A 22,419-nucleotide genomic window follows, 5' to 3' on the forward strand; every position below is an offset into this window, starting at 1 on the left:
GACTTAAGCAGATAATGCACTAAGGTGATGATATATATATAGACATAATCACCGGAAGACAACACAGTTTTAAATTAAAGGCAGTATTACCTATAAAACACATCATGCCCTGGCTTTTTGAAATTTATGAAAGTACATGTAAACAGAATAAAGATATGTATGTACTATATGTCTATATGAATAGCCTTTTTCAGACTATTTCAGGTTCTCAATCCAAGTGTTTATTTGAAAATGATGTTCCAAAAAAGTTCAGCATTAGGATTATCTCCCTTTTACATTTTACCTTGTAATGAATTATGAAACAACAAAAAAATTCTGTAGATGAACACTACAGCAAGATTTTTTTCATTGAAAAAGATAAAATAAAGTCCAAAGTTTTCTTTAAAATTCTGTTTGATTTCAGATTGAAATAAGGTTATTATTTGCTTCTTTCCAGCACTTTTATTATTGCCTTTAACTGAAGTGCTGCTTTCAAAGTGAAATGAAACATAAATTCTGAGAGCAAGAGGTAAATTCTTTGGCAGTAACAGGGTATTTTAACAGAAATATTTAGAGTCCCTGGCAAGAAGTTAATGTAATCTATTTAAATAACAATATTCTTAATAAAATATGTGACATTTATGGATGGATAACAAGATATTGGCAGTCAGTGAAAGTAAAGTTTAACAATAATTGCTATATATATAACTAACATGGCACCCGTCAAGCACTTAACTATTCTTCATAACAAATTATCCTGTAACAACGTCAACACTTTTTTCATGCACAACAAATTTACATGTAAAATATGCTTTATAAAGAACAAACAGACATATAACTTATAATTGTAAATGAAATATATAATAGTTTGATGTCATGAAAATGCATTTTTTTGTCTCCTTTAAAGCTGCATGCCTCCAGATGAGCCAACATATTTAAAGGAAAATAAACTTGACAAAATGTACTTAAATCTTAAGAAAAGTAAAACGATTCAAGATTCAAGTTATAATTTAAATGTCATGTGTGATTAATGACTGATTTTGTGTATTTTTCACCTGACTGACATAGTAAGGGCTTTTTTTGTGCGTATTTTGACCTCTTTTGGTAATTTATGTGGATGGTAAGCACTGTTTGCAATGAATAAATTACATGTTTTTGTTAAAATCATAATATTTTACTTTTAGATACATTTTCAAAATTAGCATGGATTTGGAGGCATGCTGCTTTAATGTCCACAGATAAAACAAGAGTCCTCAATTATCTTCCTTTTTCACTATCCAAATACATTGTATAAATAAACAAAGATAAAACTAACTTGATTCAACCAAGTCAGCAACATTTTCATTTTTCTTTGTTGTATGATCTTTATGGTTTTCTTTTCTTTCTTAAATAATCTGATCGCAGACAGAAAATATGCAAAAAAGAATTGAACGCCTAAGATTTAACCTGCTAAATGTGTATAATGGATTTGCCTAGTATTGAATTTAGAACAGTCTATTTGGATTTTAAGGGATTTCAAATACAAAATTCGAAAGCTGAGGTATCAACAATATAGAGCCTGGTCACACTGCATGGAACTGCACACTAGCTTTGCTCTACACTGGTGGGATAAGTTATTAATCATTTTCAGTTCAATCACTGGTTAAAGGTTAAGATGCTCAACCAGGCAACAGCAAACCAAATATTATCACCTTTTGCTTCCAGGAGATTATGGATGAGTTCCTAAACCAGACTATTATTCCCTTCAAACTCAGCAGACTGGTTATAGCAATCCATTAATAAATAAAGCTCATTCATTATATCATCAGTCTATACAGAATTTACTTACTACATACATATACATGTATAAACATGCATATAGAAGTAATGAAAACAAAATTCAGGTATACATCAAGAAAAAAAATTTTGCCTTCACCAATTAATAAAGCTATGCTTTCATCAAACTGTATATTATTACAAACTGTTAAGCCCACAAACTGATATGACGCTGGAAAAACAAACACAAACTTAACCTTCAAAATCCACTAATAAATAATATTATATAAAAATCATAAAAAAAACAACACAAAACAATTGCATAAAAATTGTTCAAAACAAGTTATAAAACCAATTTCCTTTTTTACGTAAAAAAGAAATGTCTACATTTTCTAAACATATAATATTCTTTAAGAAATAAGTAAGACATAAAGCTGATTTAAGTTTTAACTTTCTGATATGTTACTCTCGAAACATGCCATTTTCTGTTTAAAATTGTTGGCATAATACATTGTACATGTACAATAACTTCTTAAGGAATGTCCAAGTTTTGTACAAAACAAAATTAATGTCTTAACAAAATTTTTAAGCTTTTTAGTATAAAAGAAGCCTGAGCAATTTCGGTCAGCAGCATAAAATTATTAAAACCTGGAACAGAGTCATTTGTATAAAATTTAAATAAACTAGTAATATAATATAGATAATGCTTATGTCTATAAATAGAATAATACATGTATATGCACTGTAGTTATAGTTACATCACAGAAAGAGAAAAGTCACAACTTTAACCAATAAGAATCAGTCTAACATGTCAACAATGAATATTAAGCCAATGAAATCAATCATAACAATAACTTCATTCTAGGCCAATCAAAAGTCAGTCATGTGACCTATAGTTAGACCAATCATTAACTCTTGTTGATTCCCTGTGAAACCTGCAGTTTGCCATCTTTGTCTAATTCCAAGGTTACTGGGGGCTGAAAACTTTGACCTGATACAATGCTATTCAAGCCCTGAAATAAAAGAGGGTAATAACATGTATGAATGTTATAATATTATAAGAATCTAACACTGTCTGTTGCTTAATTCTGGCTATCAGAGTATCTGGCTCTAACTGCTTTATGGTTATATGGCAAGAGTGGTGGAAGACCTCAGGTGCACCTATGCGCCCTATTTTTGGCAACAGCAGGCCCCTGATTAGAACCAGCTGTCCGGTTAGCTCAAAAGGTAGAGCGTTGGACTGTGAATCGAGCGACCCTGGTTCAATTCCCGAACGGCGCGGTTCACTTTCTTTAAGATTGATCATGAAAACTTTTCTACAGTCATTCGCACTGCAACCTGCTCTGGTATGTACAGAAGTAATCAGTTCCTTGCAAAAATGAAGGCATCTAGTAAATTACTGGTAAAGTGCTTGACAGCTGTTTTGACAGTGGTGGATGAACTGTGATTGGGTAAATTCAATGTGGCTTACTACCGTGATCTGGAGGGAAAACTACCAAGACCACCACCACCTGATTAGAACCACCAAGCTTCTGTAAGCTAGTTTGATAACTTCCTCACATGAAATAACTCCTCTTACATCTTGCATTTTAATTATAGTTGGAAGAAAATATGAAAAACAATGTTTTTATTTAGTTTTTCTTCTGATGGAATTGAAATTTATAACTACATTTACTACATTCACAGCAGTGGAATGCTGTCATCTTAAGGCTATTAACTTTAACATAAAGGTGGTGGAATGCTGACACTCATATAACTCATTTTCTAGTAATTGACACTTGATGCACAAGTTCATGGATATAAGTACATTGTATGAGGATTATAAAATATAAATTTTTATTTTGTAACCATTAATGAAATAAGCTTTTAATCCGTGAAAACCTACCTCACCAGAGTATGACACCAGTGGTGAAACTTCACATACTATTTCATTGAATTCTTCACATGTTCTCTGGCTGTAAAAAAGTAAAAGAAAAAAATATATACATGTGTAAAAATGCTGCATGCCTTGTGACAATTTTAATGACTTTAAAGGGAATCCACAGAGGTTTTTTGACATGGCAGGATTAGTATTCTAGTTGATGTAGGTCTACATCAATAACTTGTGTGCACAATTTCAGATCATTTGCTCACTCAGTTTTTCCCAGAATATTTATTCTAATAGTGAAAAAGACCTAAAATTTTAAAGAGTTGAACACTTTTCACTCAAATTGGGCTAAGAATAGCACAAAACACAATTTTCAACTTATTTCCAAGTCTATTTCTCTTTTATTTTTTGCATATCACCTTGTTTAAATGCCCCAGATGGTCTAAGTTAGTAAGAATTTCAAATTTTATGTTTTTAGGCTTTTGGAGCTCAGTGGAGTGCCTTTAAGGTAAACAAACATTTGGCTAGATAAAGATATCACTAGACACCAGAAATAGACTGATGTTTTCATTAACCAGGTGATTTTTTTTTTATTTGCTTGACATCTTGAAGGATAGCAGCTGGTTATATACAAAGAAAGCGTTGTACACACAGAATCTTATTTATTAACTACAATAAACCTGAACTAACAAAACATGTTTAACCATATTGATTTAACCAGGTTTAGCTAAACAGGCAAACTTGAATTGTTCTCTTTTTCTTTGTTTTAAACACTTGAAGTTACAAAACTATTTTCTTCTCTAATTTCAAAACTATGAATGTTAATTACCCGCCCAAATTAAAACACTGTATTTACAGTAAAGAGTTTGATCAGATTGGACAGTAACGTAGGCTGTCTCTTTACTGTTAACCCTAAGCCTGCTTGTACCGAAAGGTTATCAGTCTTTGCTGTCAGTATATAGCAAGGCCAGCCCACAAATCTGCATGCAGTCTAACCGGGCTCTATACTAATGGTGGACTAACTTTTAAAATTTTCATCTTGTTATCAATCCCTAAAATTGATAATAAACAAGTTCCGAAAATGAAAAGCTGGACAAGTCCATTCCACAAAGTCAGCAGATTAAGGTTCAATATGGTAAAGGTCTGTAATTATTATAGCTGTAAATTAGAGACCTAGTGATGACTTGTATTATTAGAGGGAATCACAAAGACTTACCCATCTCCTGCCTCTGCTTTGTTCCTATTACTGAAATAACAACAATAACAACACCATGCAGGTAGGATATCATGCAATATGTGATAAACAACATAATGTATAATTATAGATCTTTGATTTGTATGTATAAACTTATTCTTTCTTAGGAAAGACATGCAATTTTTCAAAGCTATTAAAATATCTGACCTCGGCAATCAACATTGGGTGTCTCTAGGTTTCTGTCTGTATTTTTTTCTGTTGTTGTTTTAAGTATAAAGAACATAACATATGTTTCAGGATAATGAAACCTAAACAACATAGAAATATCACGTTCAAAATGGCATCAAAGATCAGGTACCAGTGCAATTTAATAGCCATAACATGATAAATCGTAGGACTTCCAATTTTATCTTACTATTTTTTATGGAGCTGGATTTACTTTCTTAATTTACTTCTTTCAATATAATTTCCAAACATGATAAAAGATTCTATAACATTTCAACATTATTGGGGTTTTTACAAAATGTGGTACAATAATATTTATGATTTTTGTAACTACACAAAATCAAAGATCAAGCATAAAGCATTAGTTAAAAAGACAAAAAGGTATGTTAGAAAAACAGTGAAGAATAAACAACAACAATATAGATGTATAATTATAAATGTATTTTTATCTTGCATTGTGCATCTACAATATTATGCTTAAAGTGATACAGGACAAACATACAAGGGATGTTTGAAAAAAAAAAACAGACAGGAATTTAACAAGTAGAATGTTCCAGAATTCAAGAAAATAGACATGAAATTCAATCATTCAGATCATTTACCATGCAAGCATCTCACATTAAATGATTTTGTCAAATTGACATTGTTCTAGTCTTACAAGAATCTTACACCAACTGCCGGTACAGACCAGAATATCTAGTTCGAGGGGATCTGTTACAAAGGTGTAACAAGGCTCTACAGAGTTTTTACTAAGCAGTTAACTGAGAGCTAGATATTTCTGTCTGTGACAACAGTTGATACTTTTTTATTTGCGTATTATATATACTTTAGAATGAAATGACAAAACTAATATTTTAATTTTTATTATTAAGTTTATGTTGTATCAGGTATCATTGATTGCCTAACTTTTTTTCTCCAAAAAATCCAATTACCAAATATACACAAAGAAATGAATAAATTTCATTTGACGGAACAAGAAAATTTCAATATTGTGTAAAGTACCTACAAAGGATCATTATCAATACTTTATCTGCAATTTAATGCTTAAAAACAAAATCTACATATTTTCTAAACATTCCTCTTGAATGCATAGCCTTTCAGTTTCTTATATAACTTAATGACAATATGAAAAAGATGGATGGACATATCATGCCTGTCTTAACAATAACTTAAACATATAATATTAAAACATTTACCTTGGTATGTGAGGGATCTCCGATCCATCTTTATGAACAAACTTTGCCCCGGCTTGAAGCATCATACGACGATGTAGGCTACACAGATCTTGTCTGCAGGTGGTGGGTGTGTCTTTCGCGGCGCCATCTGCATTCTTCAAGGGGGAGAACTCATCCTCTCTTAGTACTTCCCATACAGCAAAGCTCCTGTCACATTTAACACAAACACAAAACAAACAACAACAGGGGAACCAGACAACATGCCAAAGAACAATTGTTTTACAGTTTTGTTACAGTGGGAACCAGGCAAAAAGTAACAAACATTCAAAGAACAATTGTTACACAGTTTTGTTACAGTGGGAACCAGGCAAAAAGTAACAAACATTCAAAGAACAATTGTTACACAGTTTTGTTACAGTGGGAACCAGGCAAAAGTAACAAACATTTAAAGAACAATTGTTACACAGTTTTGTTACAGTGGGAACCAGGCAAAAGTAACAAACATGCCAAAAACAATTTTTACACAGTTTTGTTACAGAGGAAACCCGAGGCAAAAGTAACAAACATGCCAAAAACAATTTTTACACAGTTTTGTTACAGAGGAAACCAGGCAGAAAGTAACAAACATTAAAAAAACAATTGTTACACAGTTTTGTTACAGTGGGAACCAGGAAATAAGTAACATACATGCCAAAAACATTATAATGTATCATTAAAACAACAGAAATCAATATTGCATCGAGAATTTTTTTAAAGTTGCATGATTATTTCATGCCATTAATGTACATGTGTATAACATGAATAAACAAGTATTCATATGTACATCATTGATTATAGTGAAACAATGGACAAAAAATCCCCAAAGAATGCAAATATATTAAGATTCAAAATATGTGACATTGTGCAAGTAAAGGTAACAAAATGCATTTTATATGAATGAAATAGATATGAATGAATTGCATTAGTTGAGAAAGTGTTTGATAACGAGAAAAAATAATTTTTGCAGACATATTGTTTTTTTCAAGCAAAATAAGCATTTGCATGACATAAAAGCATATTTGATAATAGTTAGTTTTAATGTAAGAGGCATGCAGTATGGTAGTGGTTTTTAGTAGATAAGGTAAGATAATTTGGTTATTGAGTTAAACAAGTCAGGCAAGCAATCCACACCAGAATAAATAAGAGAAGTTTAAAAACATGCACAAGATTTGTGATTTACAAGCAAAACACACACACACAAGCACACACAAATAAACCAGACAAACACAAAACACAGAGGGGAAAAAAAAGAAGCAAAAAAGCACCATGTTAGTATTTATAGATTCAAACTACAAGAATATTGGTAACACCAAAAGATACATCCCTATATCAATTAAACAGATTTAAAACTATAGCTTCATTACAAAAGTATAGACTATCACACCAAATAGCAAAGTCCTCAGTAAGTTAAAAAATTTCCCATGAGAAATAGTTATTAGTGTACAGTATTGAGAAAATTTAACCAGCTAATTCATGTTGCACCAATTAAAAAAATATCTGGAAGAATATAAATATTATCCAAAAGTGTAAAAGATGACCAATGTCCAAGAAAGTCAATTCAAAGCCTTTAATGAGACACAGAGCTGAAATTTTAGAGTGCACCAACACCAAAATATAGTACTTGCACAGCTTATAAATAAATAATTGTATTATATTATTTAGGCATTAATAAATAATGACTATTGCAATCAATTTACTCTATTAAATCTCCCAATGTTTTAACCTTACATTTATCAAACCTGAATTTAATTATACATTAACATTTAAATGAATTATGATGATACTCGAAAAAAAGAAGAAGAAAAAAGCTTGATAAATATTATTTGGAACAGCTTCTGGCAAAAATAAACATGAGCCCTTAGTGTAACTTATAAAATATATAAATATAAACACTGCACTAGAGTCTGTAAGACTTTTTATTGAAAAAAGTACTAAACTGATATGATGCAAAACCAAATTAAAGCGAAACCATCTTTTTGTTAGTTTAAGCTATTAGATAGAGCTTTGCTAATAAACTAAGCTCAAGAAGACAGAAGACACTATGTTCTATATTAAGCAAATATAGGCATGATTGCGCGTTTTTTATCATAATCACTGTCTCACAATGGTCAACTGCTTGAAAATCAACAATTTACGTCACTTTAGTGCAGTAAGAGCTTAATTCCTTCTAATAGGAGTTAACCAGTTATTGCAATAAAGTGACAAATATTGCATTTAAATACTTGGATAATCAACAAATTAAATTATTAACCTAATGAAAAATATACTGTTTTTTTTTTTTTGCATTTCTTATAATCAAGCTCCAAAACCAAACAAAAAACATTGATTTATAAAATGCTTACAGTATCCCTGGTGATATAAAAAACATTCTTTTTTTAATTTAGTTACCATAGTTAATGCACATTTATATTAATTTCTTTTTCTATTTCTACTATTTTTAAACAGCTGCACACACACATAAATATGTTTTGAATACATACAAGCAAGTGAACAGAAAGAAAAATTAATGACAGCTGTGCTAAAAAAGCCATGAAAAATTAATGAAAGATTTTGATGAATGAGGTTCCATCTTCTATGATATGTTATTGCAGTATTTTCTTTTACAAGTACAAACCTTGGCATGTTGCTTTAAATGGAATTTAAAAGGGCCAGTTTTAATATATAAACTCTTACCTAAACTAAGTGAAAACATATAATACTCAGTTCAAGGTTATCAACTTATGGACAAAATTGTATATTTAGACATAAAGAACCATTAGATTTGTTTGTGATTGACATGCTGCAGATACATGTATCCAGGCTTTTCTGTCACCTTGACTAATGGCGTTCAGGTCATTGGGCGACAGTCAAGATTTACATTTGGGGAAAGACATAACAAACAAATCAGTATACTATTTCTAATATGAATGGGCATTTGAGTAGAATCACAGACCTTCCATAAGTTCACTGGATTGTTTCATCACATGAAATAATTCAACATATATGATAAAATCATCGGGCCTACAATTTGCTCCAAATGACATTGATCTGTAACAGCTGGACAGAGATGCCTCGTGCCATCTGCTCAGACTTAAGACTTTACTGTATTTTGGCAATAAATATATAATCAAATATACATTCTTAACCTTCACAATTGCTTTAACAAACCTTTTCTAATACTTACGTCGCAAACCGTAAAACATCAAAGACAAATTTTTCCATTTTTATGCCATTTGGTTCAGTGGGTTTGATAATTTCACCAGCACTGTTAACATACGGGATCTTCTTCTTTGCAATATGATGTTGTAATTTAGATTCTGTACTAGGACTGTAAGTGTTAAGAACAACATATTTATAACATAATACTTTAAACCCTCAGTCTCCTGGTTGCAACTGAAAATAGCATCATACCATGTAAGAATTTCCTCGTATGATTTGAAAACCACAATGTTTAAATTAAACATTAACCCTTATAAAGCTGAATATCTTAAATGGACTTGTCTATCTAGCATTGTAAGAGAAACGTTCAAAATACATGCATGTACTGAGTGAATAGCAAACAAGGGTGCCATAGTCACAAAATACGCCCGTTTACGAAAAAGCTTTAGATGGAGATGGGGGCATTATGGATAAGTGTTATCTAGCAAGAAAGTTTTTATTCTTGGCACTGTGTTGTTAAATGAACCTTAAAACAAATCAATAGGGAAGATATGCACAGAATGTGTGACCTTGACCTTGGTCGCAGGGACCTGAATTTTATGCACGGCACTCAGCCTCACAATGATGAACATTTGTGCCAAATTATATTGAAATCCCTCTATGCATGTAGAAGTTTTGCTCCAGACAAGTGTTTTTCTATGAGCTCTAACTGTGACCTTCACCTTTGACCTAGAGACTTGGTTTATGTGCAGGGCACTACGTCTCATGGTGGTGAACAATTCTATAAAAGTAACATTAAAATTCCTCCATGCATGTAGAAAATATGCTCCGGACAACATCTGAATATTTAATCATCTCCAGTGACCTTGACCTTGCAAATATTAACCTAAATTAAATGTGTAACACCTGTAGTCATGATAGTTACCATTTGTGCTACAATCCATCAATAAATGATGACTAAATGGTCCCTATAACCATCTTCAAATTTTTATCTGAACTTTGACCTCTATGTGTAACCTTGACTTTGGTCGCAGGGATCTGAATTTTGCATGCGACACTCAGCCTCACAATGGTGAACATTTGTGCCAAGTTATATTGAAAACCCCCTATGAATGTAGAAGTTTTGCTCCGGACAAGCGTTTTTCAATGAGCTCTAAGTGTGACCTTGACCTTTGACCTGGATCATGCATGGAGCAATACATATCATGGTGGTGAACATTTCCATAAAGTATTATAAAAATTCTTCCATACATGTAGGAGATATGCTCCAGACAAAATCTGGATATTTCACCATCTTTAGTGACCTTGACCTTGCATATATTGACCTAAAGTACATGTGTCACATCCGTAGTCATTATAATGACCATTTGTGTTACAATCCCTCAATAAATGATGATTAAATCGTCCCTATACACATCTTCATATTTTTATCTTTTTTTAAACGGGTGTATAAAAAGTACATGTAATGTAATAACTAAAAAATTCTGATTTAAGATTTTATTCTAGGGAAATACATTTCATTACAATTCTTAATCTTTGAATGAGCTGAACTGATATTTACTTGAAAATCAAAATATAATTAAATTTCTATGAGAAAGTATTTACATTTGATAAGGTAATTACTGTATGATCTTTATGAACAAATACCAAGTCTACAGAACACCATAGTTATCACAGTTAAGAATCTTGACCAATGAATGAAACATGTGTAAATAAATGTTACATTCTTTAGAACATACTCAAGTCCAAGAAAGAGGATTATTTCATGCCCTTTGATTAAATTCTATTTTTAGAATTGAAAGTGAAAATAGATCAAGGGGAGTAATTGTGTAAGTCATTTATGAACAAAGTAATAACTTTGTTGTCTCCCTTTGATTAAATTCTATTTACAAAATCTGGATATTTCATCATCTTTAGTGACCTTGACCTTGTATATATTGACCTAAATTATATGTATCACAGCCATAGTCTTGATAATGACCATTTGTGATTCAATCCCTCAATAAATGATGACTAAATGGTCAGAATACACATTTTCATATTTTCATCTGAACTGTGACCTTGACCTTGGCCGCAAGGACCTGAATCTTGCACGCGACACTCCGCCTCACAATGGTGAACATTTGTGCCAAGTAATATTGAAATCCCTCTATGCATGTGGAAGTTTTGCTCCGGACAAGCATTTTTCAATGAGCTCTAAGTGTGACCTTGACCTTTGACCTAGAGACCTGGTTCATGTGCGCGACACTGCTCCTCATAGTGGTGAACATTTATATGAAGTTTCATTAAAATCCCTCCATACATGTAGGAGATATGCTCCGGACAAAATTGGACGCCCGCCCGCCCGACCGCCCGCCCGCCAGGGGCGTTCCCATAATACGTCCTGTTTTTCAAACGGGCGTATAAAAAGGGCAGTTTATGATCAATGGCACAGATTTATTGCCAATAACAGGCATAGAATGTATTTGTTCTATATCACCAATGAGAAAAAACGAGGATGACAGATGTCCAGGCCCTGCACTGTATGTTATCCAGAATAATAAAGACAACAATGGCTTGGCTGGGTGGTTTATGTATCACACTACTAGTCTAAAGAATCCTGGCAACGTTGGTTCAAATCCTATCAGAGGCAAACCGTTGTTTCAATAAGCAAGAATTTTTGCACTGATTGATCAGTACTGACTGGTTCAAGGAACATATTTAAAAGTGTTTACTAGGCTTAAAGCTTACAACACAATCAATCTAAAACTTTTTTTATAAACTAACTAATAAAAACAATGTTTCAATTAGCAACCTTTTGGCAAAGAAATGATATAAATTCCAACTTGTGTCTAAATAGCAGGAAAGTTTAAAACTATTTCTTATTGTTATATTTTCTACCTTTTACCAGCTTAAAAATAAAAGCCTTTCAAACAAAAAATTTTACTTTGTTATATTTTATGTCTTACAAGCTACACAAACTCATGGGATTTCCTTTATAAGAAACACGACAACCATAAATAGTAGAAAAGTTCCTCACTCTGTTACTGTCTTCAGAAAGTCCATGGTAAAGAAGTGGTTACATATATTTCCAGCATTGAATGTAAGCCGTCCATCAGAATTCCGTTTTTCAGCAGTTTTTAGGGTAATCTCGCTGTATTCAACAACTTCATATCTTCCCTCAACTTTACATACCACACCTACTGGTTCTGTTGGGATTGATTTTTCAACTGCCTAATACAGGAAGACAAAATATTTTTCATACTAAAACAATAAATCAATGTATGAATTAAATACATTATTGTTGTATTATCCCCAAATATAATTTGTCAATTTTTTTTTAAATGTACAGATATTTATTGACAAAATCTTTTCCAAGATTTACTTAAACATTTATTTACACCACTGAGAAAACCTAGTTCATGTCTAATTACTATGTAGAACATTTGAAGATAGACAGAATGACTTAGACTTTACCTTGACCATAATCTGTTTCAATTGTTTCATCTTCACATTCACAAGGTAACGGACATGAATATCCATTATAAAGTCTTGGATGTCAAAATGAACAAAAAAATCAAAAGGGGAGATACTTATAAAAGAAATAACTTACTTTAACTCCACAGTTAGCTCCCTTGTTGAGACAGAATCCTATAAACACTGGATCTGCCATTTTAGCTAGAATATTATCTACACAATAAACGTGTACATATTTGATTCCCCTTGATTCCATGTCTGCTAGAACTGTACTGCTTGTCAAAGCTTTATACAACCCACCATTGCCATCTACCAGAAACAAAAAATTAAACAGTGTAAAAACAAAAATACATGCTAAATAAAGTACTCTTAGAAACACACATAACAATACAATTAATGTAAGAAAACTATTTAAGAAAATGTATTGCTTTTCCCTTGTAATGATCTTGGAAACAATATATATATTGTAAGTGTCTTACCCAACATTTTGACTATTTTGTGGGTAGGTGGGTTGGCATGAATCATTTGTCATAGATCATCTAAACTGGATATCTTTGCATTTTAAACTTGAAATATCTTTTATCAAATTTAGGTATTCTAATTACCAATAAGGTTTCTGTGCCCAAGTGATTAAGGCCTTTGATTGTAAATCACTAGTGCCTTATTACTGTGCACAATGATGGTTCAAATCCCATTGGGACTTTGGATTCTTTCAAGTGAAGCTTTCCTACTAAATACAATGGGAAGGTTTGTGGTTCTACTCGGGTGGCAACAAGTGCCTGAAATTATTCTCGAAGGGGCCCCCAATGACTTAACTGTTCAAAGGTCTTCACTCTTCTACCACCAATAAAGCTAGAAAGTAGCCCTATCTCCTTTACAGTGTGAACATGACTTAAAATCCAACACATTAAATCAATCTAATAACACATACGGTCATTGGATAATTTAAATTTGGAAATGAAATCCAACCAATCAGATCCTGGCTATTATGACTGGTTCTTAAGTATCATCACATAACATATACTGTTATTGGATAATTCAAATTTGGAAATGAAATCCAACCAATCAGATGCTGGCTATTATGACTGGTTCTACTAAGTATCATACAAATTCCTCCAAATTAACAGTAGAAACAAACCTGGTGCTAGAGCAACTTTGTGCTGGTTTGCCAGGTATATTTTTCCATCAAAACCTATACATGGCAGGAGATTCTGTTCAAAAAGTGTAACATTATTTTTCTTCAATCCAAAATAGTCATGGCTTGCAAAGAACTCTTGGGTGGGTTCCTTTGTGTGCTCACTTGTCATGATATACCTGAAAGTGAAGAATAAGACAAGTGACTGAAAACTGTCGCAAAGCAAGATTTTCTGCAAATATTACATAAATGAGAAAACAAGAGGGCCGTGATGGCCATGAAATCGCTCACCTGTATATAGACCACCAGGGCGGGTCCAATTTTAACTCAGGGGCTTTTATTTGAACAAACTTGATAGGCACTTATTAGAAGATGTTTCATGATAAATATCTAAGTTCTAGTTCTTTGGGGGTTTTTAAAAGAAGGTTTTTCAAGTTTTCACTATACACATTTAGGGGAAAACAAAGGGATAAACAATGACCCCTTGGGGCGGGGCCAATCTTGTCCCCAGGGCTTTGATTTGAACAAACTTGGTAGATACCCACTAGAAGATGTTTCATGCTGAATATCTAAGCTCTAGCTAATTGGTTTTTTTAAAAGAAGATTTTTTAAGGTTTTCTATATACAAATAAGTAAAATCACTGACCCCCCCCCCCCCTGACCGGGGCCAATTTTGACCCCAGGGCTTTTATTTGAACAAACTTGGTAGACACGGAAGATTTTTCATGCCAAATATTTAGGCTCTAGCTCATTCGGTTTTTTAAAAGTTAATTTTTTTAGGTTGACTACCAAAGGAACAATCCTGTGAAGTTTGGATGAAATTTGCTTAGTGGTTTATGAGGAGATGTCGTTTAAAGTAAAAGTTTAAGGACGGATTAACGCCGGACGAAAAGCGATCACAAAAGCTCACCATGTCACTTTGTGACAAGTGAGCTAAAAAGAAGAAGAAAAGGGCAATTGGTATATATGGTATAAGTCTAAAATCGTAAAATTACAAAGTTCCTATAGTTTGCACCAGCGTATAGTTAATGATAATCATTCTGTTACAATTTGGTTGGAAATCCTCTAGAAATGTAAGAGCTGACCAGGAAAGATATTGTTTTGGCCAAACTGAACCATTTACATTCACCATTCTGACAACAATAGTTTTAATAACTATACATCTATAGTTTATGATCTGTAAATGTGTACTTGTAAAATGCCCCTCTGTATTAGTGTTATTTTTCAATATCACATTTGATATTTCAATGCTATTGAAGAAATAGAACAAAAGTTCTACTGTGATCTTTATAAATGTTTTTTTTTTAAATCTTATCTTACAATAATCAATCACACTCTATTGAAAACAGATTACTTTATCCAAAAAAGCTAAAACTGGCATTAAGTACTTCCTAGTTATATATTAATTGTATTGAACAAATATTAACATTCTTCCTGGTCTTATAGTAGTTCAATATAGATTGACTGCTATAAATTCAAGCAATATATGAGCCGTGTCATGACAAAACCAACATAGTGTATTTGCGACCAACATGGATCCAAATCAGCCTGTGCCTCCGTGCAGTCTGATCAGGATCCATGCTGTTCGCAATCAGTTTCCCTACTTGTAATAGGGTTTGTAAGCGAACAGCATGGATCCCTCATCCCACCCCACTATTTTGTTTGTGAGGCTATTACTAAGTAAAAGTAAATGTTTTTCTTCTGTAAATATCTTTAATATATATTATACATTTAAATTTTTATTTTTGTTCGATAAATTGCCTGAATTATATTGCCAAATAGGTCCCAGCAGAAATACAATCTGTATTGCATACAAGTTTTCATGCAATATTTGCTGAAATTTAATAAAAAAAGTTAAACAATATCCTTCTCTTATATTCTTATAAAAAAAACACCTATTTTAATAAACTGTGGGTGAAACCCTGTTTACCACATCATGTGATCTCTACTCAGCAAGGCAAACAAACTCATTATAAAATTGAGAATTTTGGTGATAAGGCATAGCATGTATTCTTGGGAAAACAACCCTATAAGAATACAACTTGTTAAAATCATGATAAATATGACAAGTTAGAAAAAGAAATGTGCAGGTTATCGATTACCAATAAGGATTGGAAAAAAAAATACATTTCAATAGTTAACCAGGTGAATTTCTAAAATGGACTTGTCCAGATTCCATTCTTTGTTCATGGTCAATTTTGAGATCTATCTAAATACAAAGTTTCCTGTTGATATCTCTTATAGTTTTAGAGTTATGTCCTGGACAAAGATCAAAGTGTAGAAATGAACAAAGGGCAATAACTCCAAATTAGGCAACACAGAGTTATGTTTCTTTAGCACCGCACTTCTACTCAATGAGATCTATGTACCTACAAAGTTTCATATTGATATCTCTTAATGTTTTAGAGTTATGTCCTGGACAAAGTTCAAAGTGTAAAATTGAACAAAGGGCAATAAGTCTAAAATTAGGCAAAACAGAGTTATGGTTTTTTTGCACTGCACCTCTACTCAATGAGATCTATCTACCCACAAAGTTTCATGTTGATAACTGTTGTTGTGTCAAAGTTATGTCCCAGCAAGAATAGTGGAAGGAAGGACGGACGGACGGATGGACAGAAAAAGCGTCGACTAAATGCTCACCCTTCGGGGAGCATAAAAATTAATGTTAAGTAAGGCAAATGTATAGAGCTTGGTCAGACCGCAATCAATGGATGTATAGGCTGACCATGCAATAAACTTGTGAAAAATACATGTCCTTTAAGTTCCAGCAAAGTTAAGGGTTTAACGGTATTTGACTTTCTTTGCATAAAATATTGACAGAATATAGGCTTTCAATGTTTAAAGACCATACAAATGTAAAATAATCTTGTAAATTCTCAAAAAAAAAGAGTTCCTCTAGCAAGCTAAATTTAAGGTATACATCTATATGACAACATTAAAATTTTTATAAGTGTGCATTATAATTTATTATTAAAAAAGAAGAATATTTTAAGTATAATAACATCAGATCATTGCTAATTTTTATGAAAATTTTGAAAATGTGTTGAAAAGTTAAACATTGTGAAGTGAACAAAGAAAGCAATTTACACACTGCGAACACCAATTATCAAAAAGAGGTCAAATATGCAAACATAGCCCTTACTGCATCAGTTATGCAGTGGAAATATGGTGTTAAATCTTACACAAGAGCGATCAGTGATCACATGTGTGGCCTCATAATGGCCAATTTCATGTTGGGACAAGTTTTGTGACAGACGGACAGACAGACGGACAGTGCACAAATAGACTTGGTACTGATCATTCCTGTAAAGTTTGGATGAAATTGCACCAGTAGTGGGGACAAGCTTTTGTGTATCTGGCAACACACTGAAAAAAACACCTTTTATCAAAGGGCCATAACTCCCCCAAAAATCATTCAACCGGAAAACCCGTGCAATATGCGCAAGGACTTGAGCTACAGATCAATCCTGTAAAGTTTCATTGAAATTGCATTAGTGGTATAAGAGAAGTAGTCCGGACAAACTTTAAAAATAAAAATTATTAAAGGGCCATAACTCTGACAAAAATCACTGAACCGGAAAATGCTGACAATATGCACAACTAGACTTGGTACTGATCATTCCTGTAAAGTTTGGATGAAATTGCACCAGTAGTTAATGAGGAGTAGTCAGGACAAGTTTTGTGACGGACAGACAGACAGACAGACGGACGTACCAAAATTTGATGTTTATGAGGCAAATGAGCTCATAAACACCACCTGGACCAACGTCCATAAGCAAAATAAGCACATAAAAACAAAAAAATAGCTCTTAATTTGAATGTTATGCGTTTATGTTCTTTATTTAACTACGGAATGAAGCTCATAATAATCAAATGTTGGCTCGGACAGACAGACGACGGAGAAGTGATCCCTATATGTCGCCACTACTCCGTAGAGGCGACACAAAAATCAGTCATTAATTGCACATAACATGTCAATTATTACACGAAACTTGAAACTTTTTTAAATTCTTTGTACATTTTTCACAAGTTTGATTTTTCTTGAAAATTTGGGCTCATATGGAGGAATGCAGCTTTAACAGGTGTAGATAAATTTTCCAAAATTTTTACAGGTACCATGCTGAAATTTTCCCAATTTAAATACCAGGAAAAAGACATATTATTAAGTAGTTACTAAAAAAATGCCTTTAAATACAACTGTTGAATGTTTACTTACCATGGAACTTCGCAATCTTTATTTGTTAATTCTTTAGCATTCTGTTGAACTTTAAGAATTCTTTCTGCCTGCAGTTGGTACAGAGTTTTACCAGATGGCAAGCCAACATTGTACATGCCTTTAGGGTAGTTCACGCCAAGTCTTGTACCCTGACCACCAGCTAGAAGTAGTACTGCCACACTGTTGCTGCCAATTGCTTGTAGACCTGAAAGCATTAAATATATTGTTGTTAAGTTCTACCTTAATTGGATTTTTTTAAAATTTCAAAATGCTAAAATTCAATAGAATCCAAAAACCTTTTTTCATGGCACTTTGAGAGTGACATAAGGAGAATTACCTCAACTGAGAAATACCTCAAAATACAAAACTTTATGTAATTAAGTAAATGGGAAAAAAAATATTATCATATTTCATGACTTTTTTAAGGCTCAGTGTATCCTCTTTAATAGTGCTGTGGGTACTGTGGATAGATTACACAGGTTCAACAGTAAAATGGTTCAACAGTTTATTAACCCAAAGGGTGGCTTGGATTTTTAATATATTACTAAGATTTAACAAAGTTAGAAGACTGCAGGAAGAACAGAAAATTTAAAAATACTAAACAAGAGCTGTCTGTAGGACAGCAACGCTCGACTATTCTTAGTGCTTGATAGTAAAAAAAAATGCTTGATAGAGTTACCTCCTCCTGTTTACAGGTTGGGGTCATGATGGTGAACAAGTGTGCAAAGTTTCAAAGCCATATGTCAATGGACTTTGAAAATATTTGAACTATTACAAAAACTTTAACGTAAATTCTAAGTCGAAAAAGGGGCATAATTCTGTCAAAATGCTTGTTAGAGTTACCTCCTCCTGTTTACAGGTTGGGGTCATGATGGTGAACAAGTGTGTAAAGTTTCAAAGCCATATGTCAATGGACTTTGTAAATATTTGAACTATTACAAAAACTTTAACGTAAATTCTAAGTCGAAAAAGGGGCATAATTCTGTCAAAATGCTTGATAGAGTTACCTCCTCCATTTTCCAGGTTGGGGTCATGATGGTGAACAAGTGTGTAAAGTTTCAAAGCCATATGTCAATGGACTTTGAAAATATTTGAACTATTACAAAAACTTTAACGTAAATTCTAAGTCGAAAAAGGGGCATAATTCTGTCAAAATGCTTGATAGAGTTACCTCCTCCTGTTTACAGGTTGGGGTCATGATGTTGAACAAGTGTGCAAAGTTTCAAAGCCATATGTCAATGGACTTTGAAAATATTTGAACTATTACAAAAACTTTAACGTAAATTCTAAGTCGAAAAAGGGGCATAATTCTGTCAAAATGCTTGATAGAGTTACCTCCTCCTGTTTACAGGTATGGGTCATGATGGTGAACAAGTGTGCAAAGTTTCAAAGCCATATGTCTCTGGACTTTGAAAATATTTGAACTATTACAAAAACTTTAACATAAGTGGTTACGCCGACGCCGACGCTCGGGTGACTGCAATAGCTCTACTTATTCTTATCTAATAGTCGAGCTAAAAAAGTACAGAGTTTTATCAAAACAATAGGAGACAATTAAAATATGGGACAAAGCTATAAGTTATACTTCTTGAACAAGTTTTGTTATATTGCTACTATCTTTCTACCGGTATTTTCTATAATCAACCACATATAAATATATAGTTTTGAAGATACACTCTTGACATAGAATGCAGTGATTTTTCCCACTATATTGTTCAGCCCACTCAGGCTGTTACTCCTTGCCCAAAATAGGTATATTTTCCTTTAAAAATCTGCCCTGTGCACATTCTTCACAAGAACCATGACTTAACAGCAACTGACTTAACAGTATATCAGCTGGTTGATAAATTTAATTGACTGAAAGCTGTCCCTATATATCTAAGCCTCTGCTATGCTCCATGTATGTTTAATTGAATTGAAATTGAAAATGTTATAAAAACATGTTATGAATAAATTTTATTTTCAGGTATCAGAATTTGATTTCAGGTTTTCCTCCTTTTAAGTCACGCTATATTTTTCCCCTACAGAAAGACACAGATTGTTTGAAAATTGGAAAAAATCAATGGAGTGGAATGCAATATAGATTGTACATGTACTCCAGCTCATATTTCATTTAGAAAGGGTATTCAATGTACTACAATCAAGGACAAATATTCAAGTAGTCCTTTAACTTAAATAGATTGAACAAGTGAAAAAAGATCAGATGATCTGACAATTAATCCCTGCTGATTAATCAAGTTCAAAGTTACAATAAAATTTTTCGAAAAAATAAAAAAGCAAGATAAGAATTTAACTTCCTCTTCCTTAACCCAATTACAACCTTGCACCCTGTTTCATTGAATTACTGGTAATCAGATATATATTTAGTCAATTATATCAGTTTGCAATTGTTAACATTTACTATGGACTGACGGTTTTTGATCAGATAATTATACTGTACACCTGCTATCCACATTTCAATATTACTATCTAATTTTTCAAATACTATTGTTAGTATAACGTGGATAAGATATGTAAAGTGCACTCTATTGCCACTTGATTATCAGATATAATGATAGTAATATAATAAAATAAATAAATTCATATCAGTATTTATTAAATGCACGTGCAGGAAACAAAATGTACAAAAATACTTTATCAAATTAATCAAATTGTTACATTTTTCTATATGACTATACAATTTTAATTAATAATGATGCATCTAATAATTTTTAGTCGCAAAATTAAAATAGCTACTTAAGATCAAATGGCATCTCTCTAGAGCTTTATTGGTGGAACTCATAGGCCCTCTGACCCAATTTTTCAGGGACACTGGCAATAAGCTTTTAAGATTAACAGCTTTCTCATATAAAAGAATCCAATGTCCCCCACAGGCTTTGAACCCAAGGTAGTGAGGCTAAGGGGCAAAAAAATTAAGATCTAATTAAATCAAGACTTACATCCTCTCCAAAATCTTCATCATAAAACAGTTAAGTTTACATATTGTACACAGTAAACTGATTTTTCTATCAAATTTGGAAAACATATAGCAAGAAGTTTCTCAAGTAAATATTTCAAATGAAAAAAGCATCTATTACCCGTACATCTTTTGGATATATTTCCAAGGATGTCATCAACTTAATAGAATATTTCTTACCATACTGTTAAATCTATTTAAATTCTAAAAGCAAAGTCATAGAAACTGCAACCTATTGGACATGTTTAGCCAAAAGATACTCTCATTGAAAAACAGACCTAAAGGACTAAAGTTGAAATTTCACTAATATGCCAAATAACTGCTTCTGATTTTTTCTGACCCAAAAGACTGTTTCCAAACACTTTTCATTTTAAATATTTAACATAGTCAAAAGGGGATATTAGAAAATAAACATACCTATTGAATTATACTTTTCTAATGTTTCTGCATCCGTTCGTGAGACACTACCGCATACCTCTGCTGGTAATGGTTCAAGTAGGTCATCCACTTTGTCTGCTGCATTTTTAGATAACTGCATTGCAGTCTCAAAAAATTGATTGATTTCAGCAAAGTTCATATGATCAAGTTCTTTATATAATGATTGTTTCTCACTATCCGTGAGAGTGTCCCAGAACGCCAACAGGTGACCCTGACCCGCAGAGTCAAGTCGTGACCGTAGGCCATCTATATCCATGTTAAATAACTTAAACGACTAAAGTGTTTCCTTGCTCCAAAAGATATTTTATCAGCCTGTCTGAAGAAAAAAAAAAAAGAAAAAATTTTGAATAAACTCTGTATAATAATTAGCTAAAACATAACCTTAAGCACAAAGTCATGATCATAAAAAATATAACTCACAAAAATGTTAGATGCAGATCTTAGTTAATTATCATAAAATTTAAATGAAATCATTTACAATGTTTTCACTAAAAAATAAATATTCATACAATAATTACTCTCATCAATTCTCCTTTAAGTAGTCTCAAACTGTTGTATCATTTTAATGCATATGAACAAAACATTTAAAGGAACTCCATTAAGGTTTTTTTTCTGGCATGATAAGACTGGAAATATTTTCCTGTGCTTTGTGTACCATTTCTGCAGAAAATAATATACACAAAATAAAATTGAAAATTAATAGTTTGTGCAATTCTTAGCTCAATTTGAGTGAAAAGCTTTGCAAAGTATATATTTTTTGGGCCACTTTGCACAAGAAAACAAATCTGGTAAAAATATCTCCAGTTCCATCATGTCAAAAAGCCTTAGTGTTCATCAATATGAGC

At 32.5% G+C, this 22,419-nt stretch overlaps 1 protein-coding gene across 2 annotated transcripts; it reads right to left on the bottom strand.

The window, feature by feature from the left end:
• Positions 1–631: 631 nt before the first annotated feature.
• On the bottom strand, positions 632–21,890 carry LOC132758152 (UDP-N-acetylhexosamine pyrophosphorylase-like). Of its 2 annotated transcripts, XM_060749688.1 has the most exons (10): positions 21,554–21,890; positions 18,181–18,385; positions 13,968–14,143; positions 12,966–13,138; positions 12,393–12,586; positions 9,399–9,542; positions 6,218–6,403; positions 4,818–4,847; positions 3,620–3,689; positions 632–2,747 (listed from the first exon to the last, which is right to left on the bottom strand). In XM_060749688.1, exons 1-10 carry the CDS (start codon positions 21,828–21,830, stop codon positions 2,643–2,645), a joined length of 1,560 nt encoding a protein of 519 aa, XP_060605671.1. In that variant the 5' UTR covers positions 21,831–21,890; the 3' UTR covers positions 632–2,642. The 2 variants fall into 2 exon arrangements, with proteins under 2 accessions (XP_060605671.1, XP_060605672.1); XM_060749689.1 differs by lacking the exon at positions 4,818–4,847.
• Between the last annotated feature and the right edge of the window lie 529 nt (positions 21,891–22,419).

This window comes from Ruditapes philippinarum, unplaced genomic scaffold (assembly GCF_026571515.1).
Source record: "Ruditapes philippinarum isolate M1 unplaced genomic scaffold, ASM2657151v2 ctg8049_1_1_1_1, whole genome shotgun sequence".
In the NCBI taxonomy this organism is placed as follows: domain Eukaryota; kingdom Metazoa; phylum Mollusca; class Bivalvia; order Venerida; family Veneridae; genus Ruditapes; species Ruditapes philippinarum.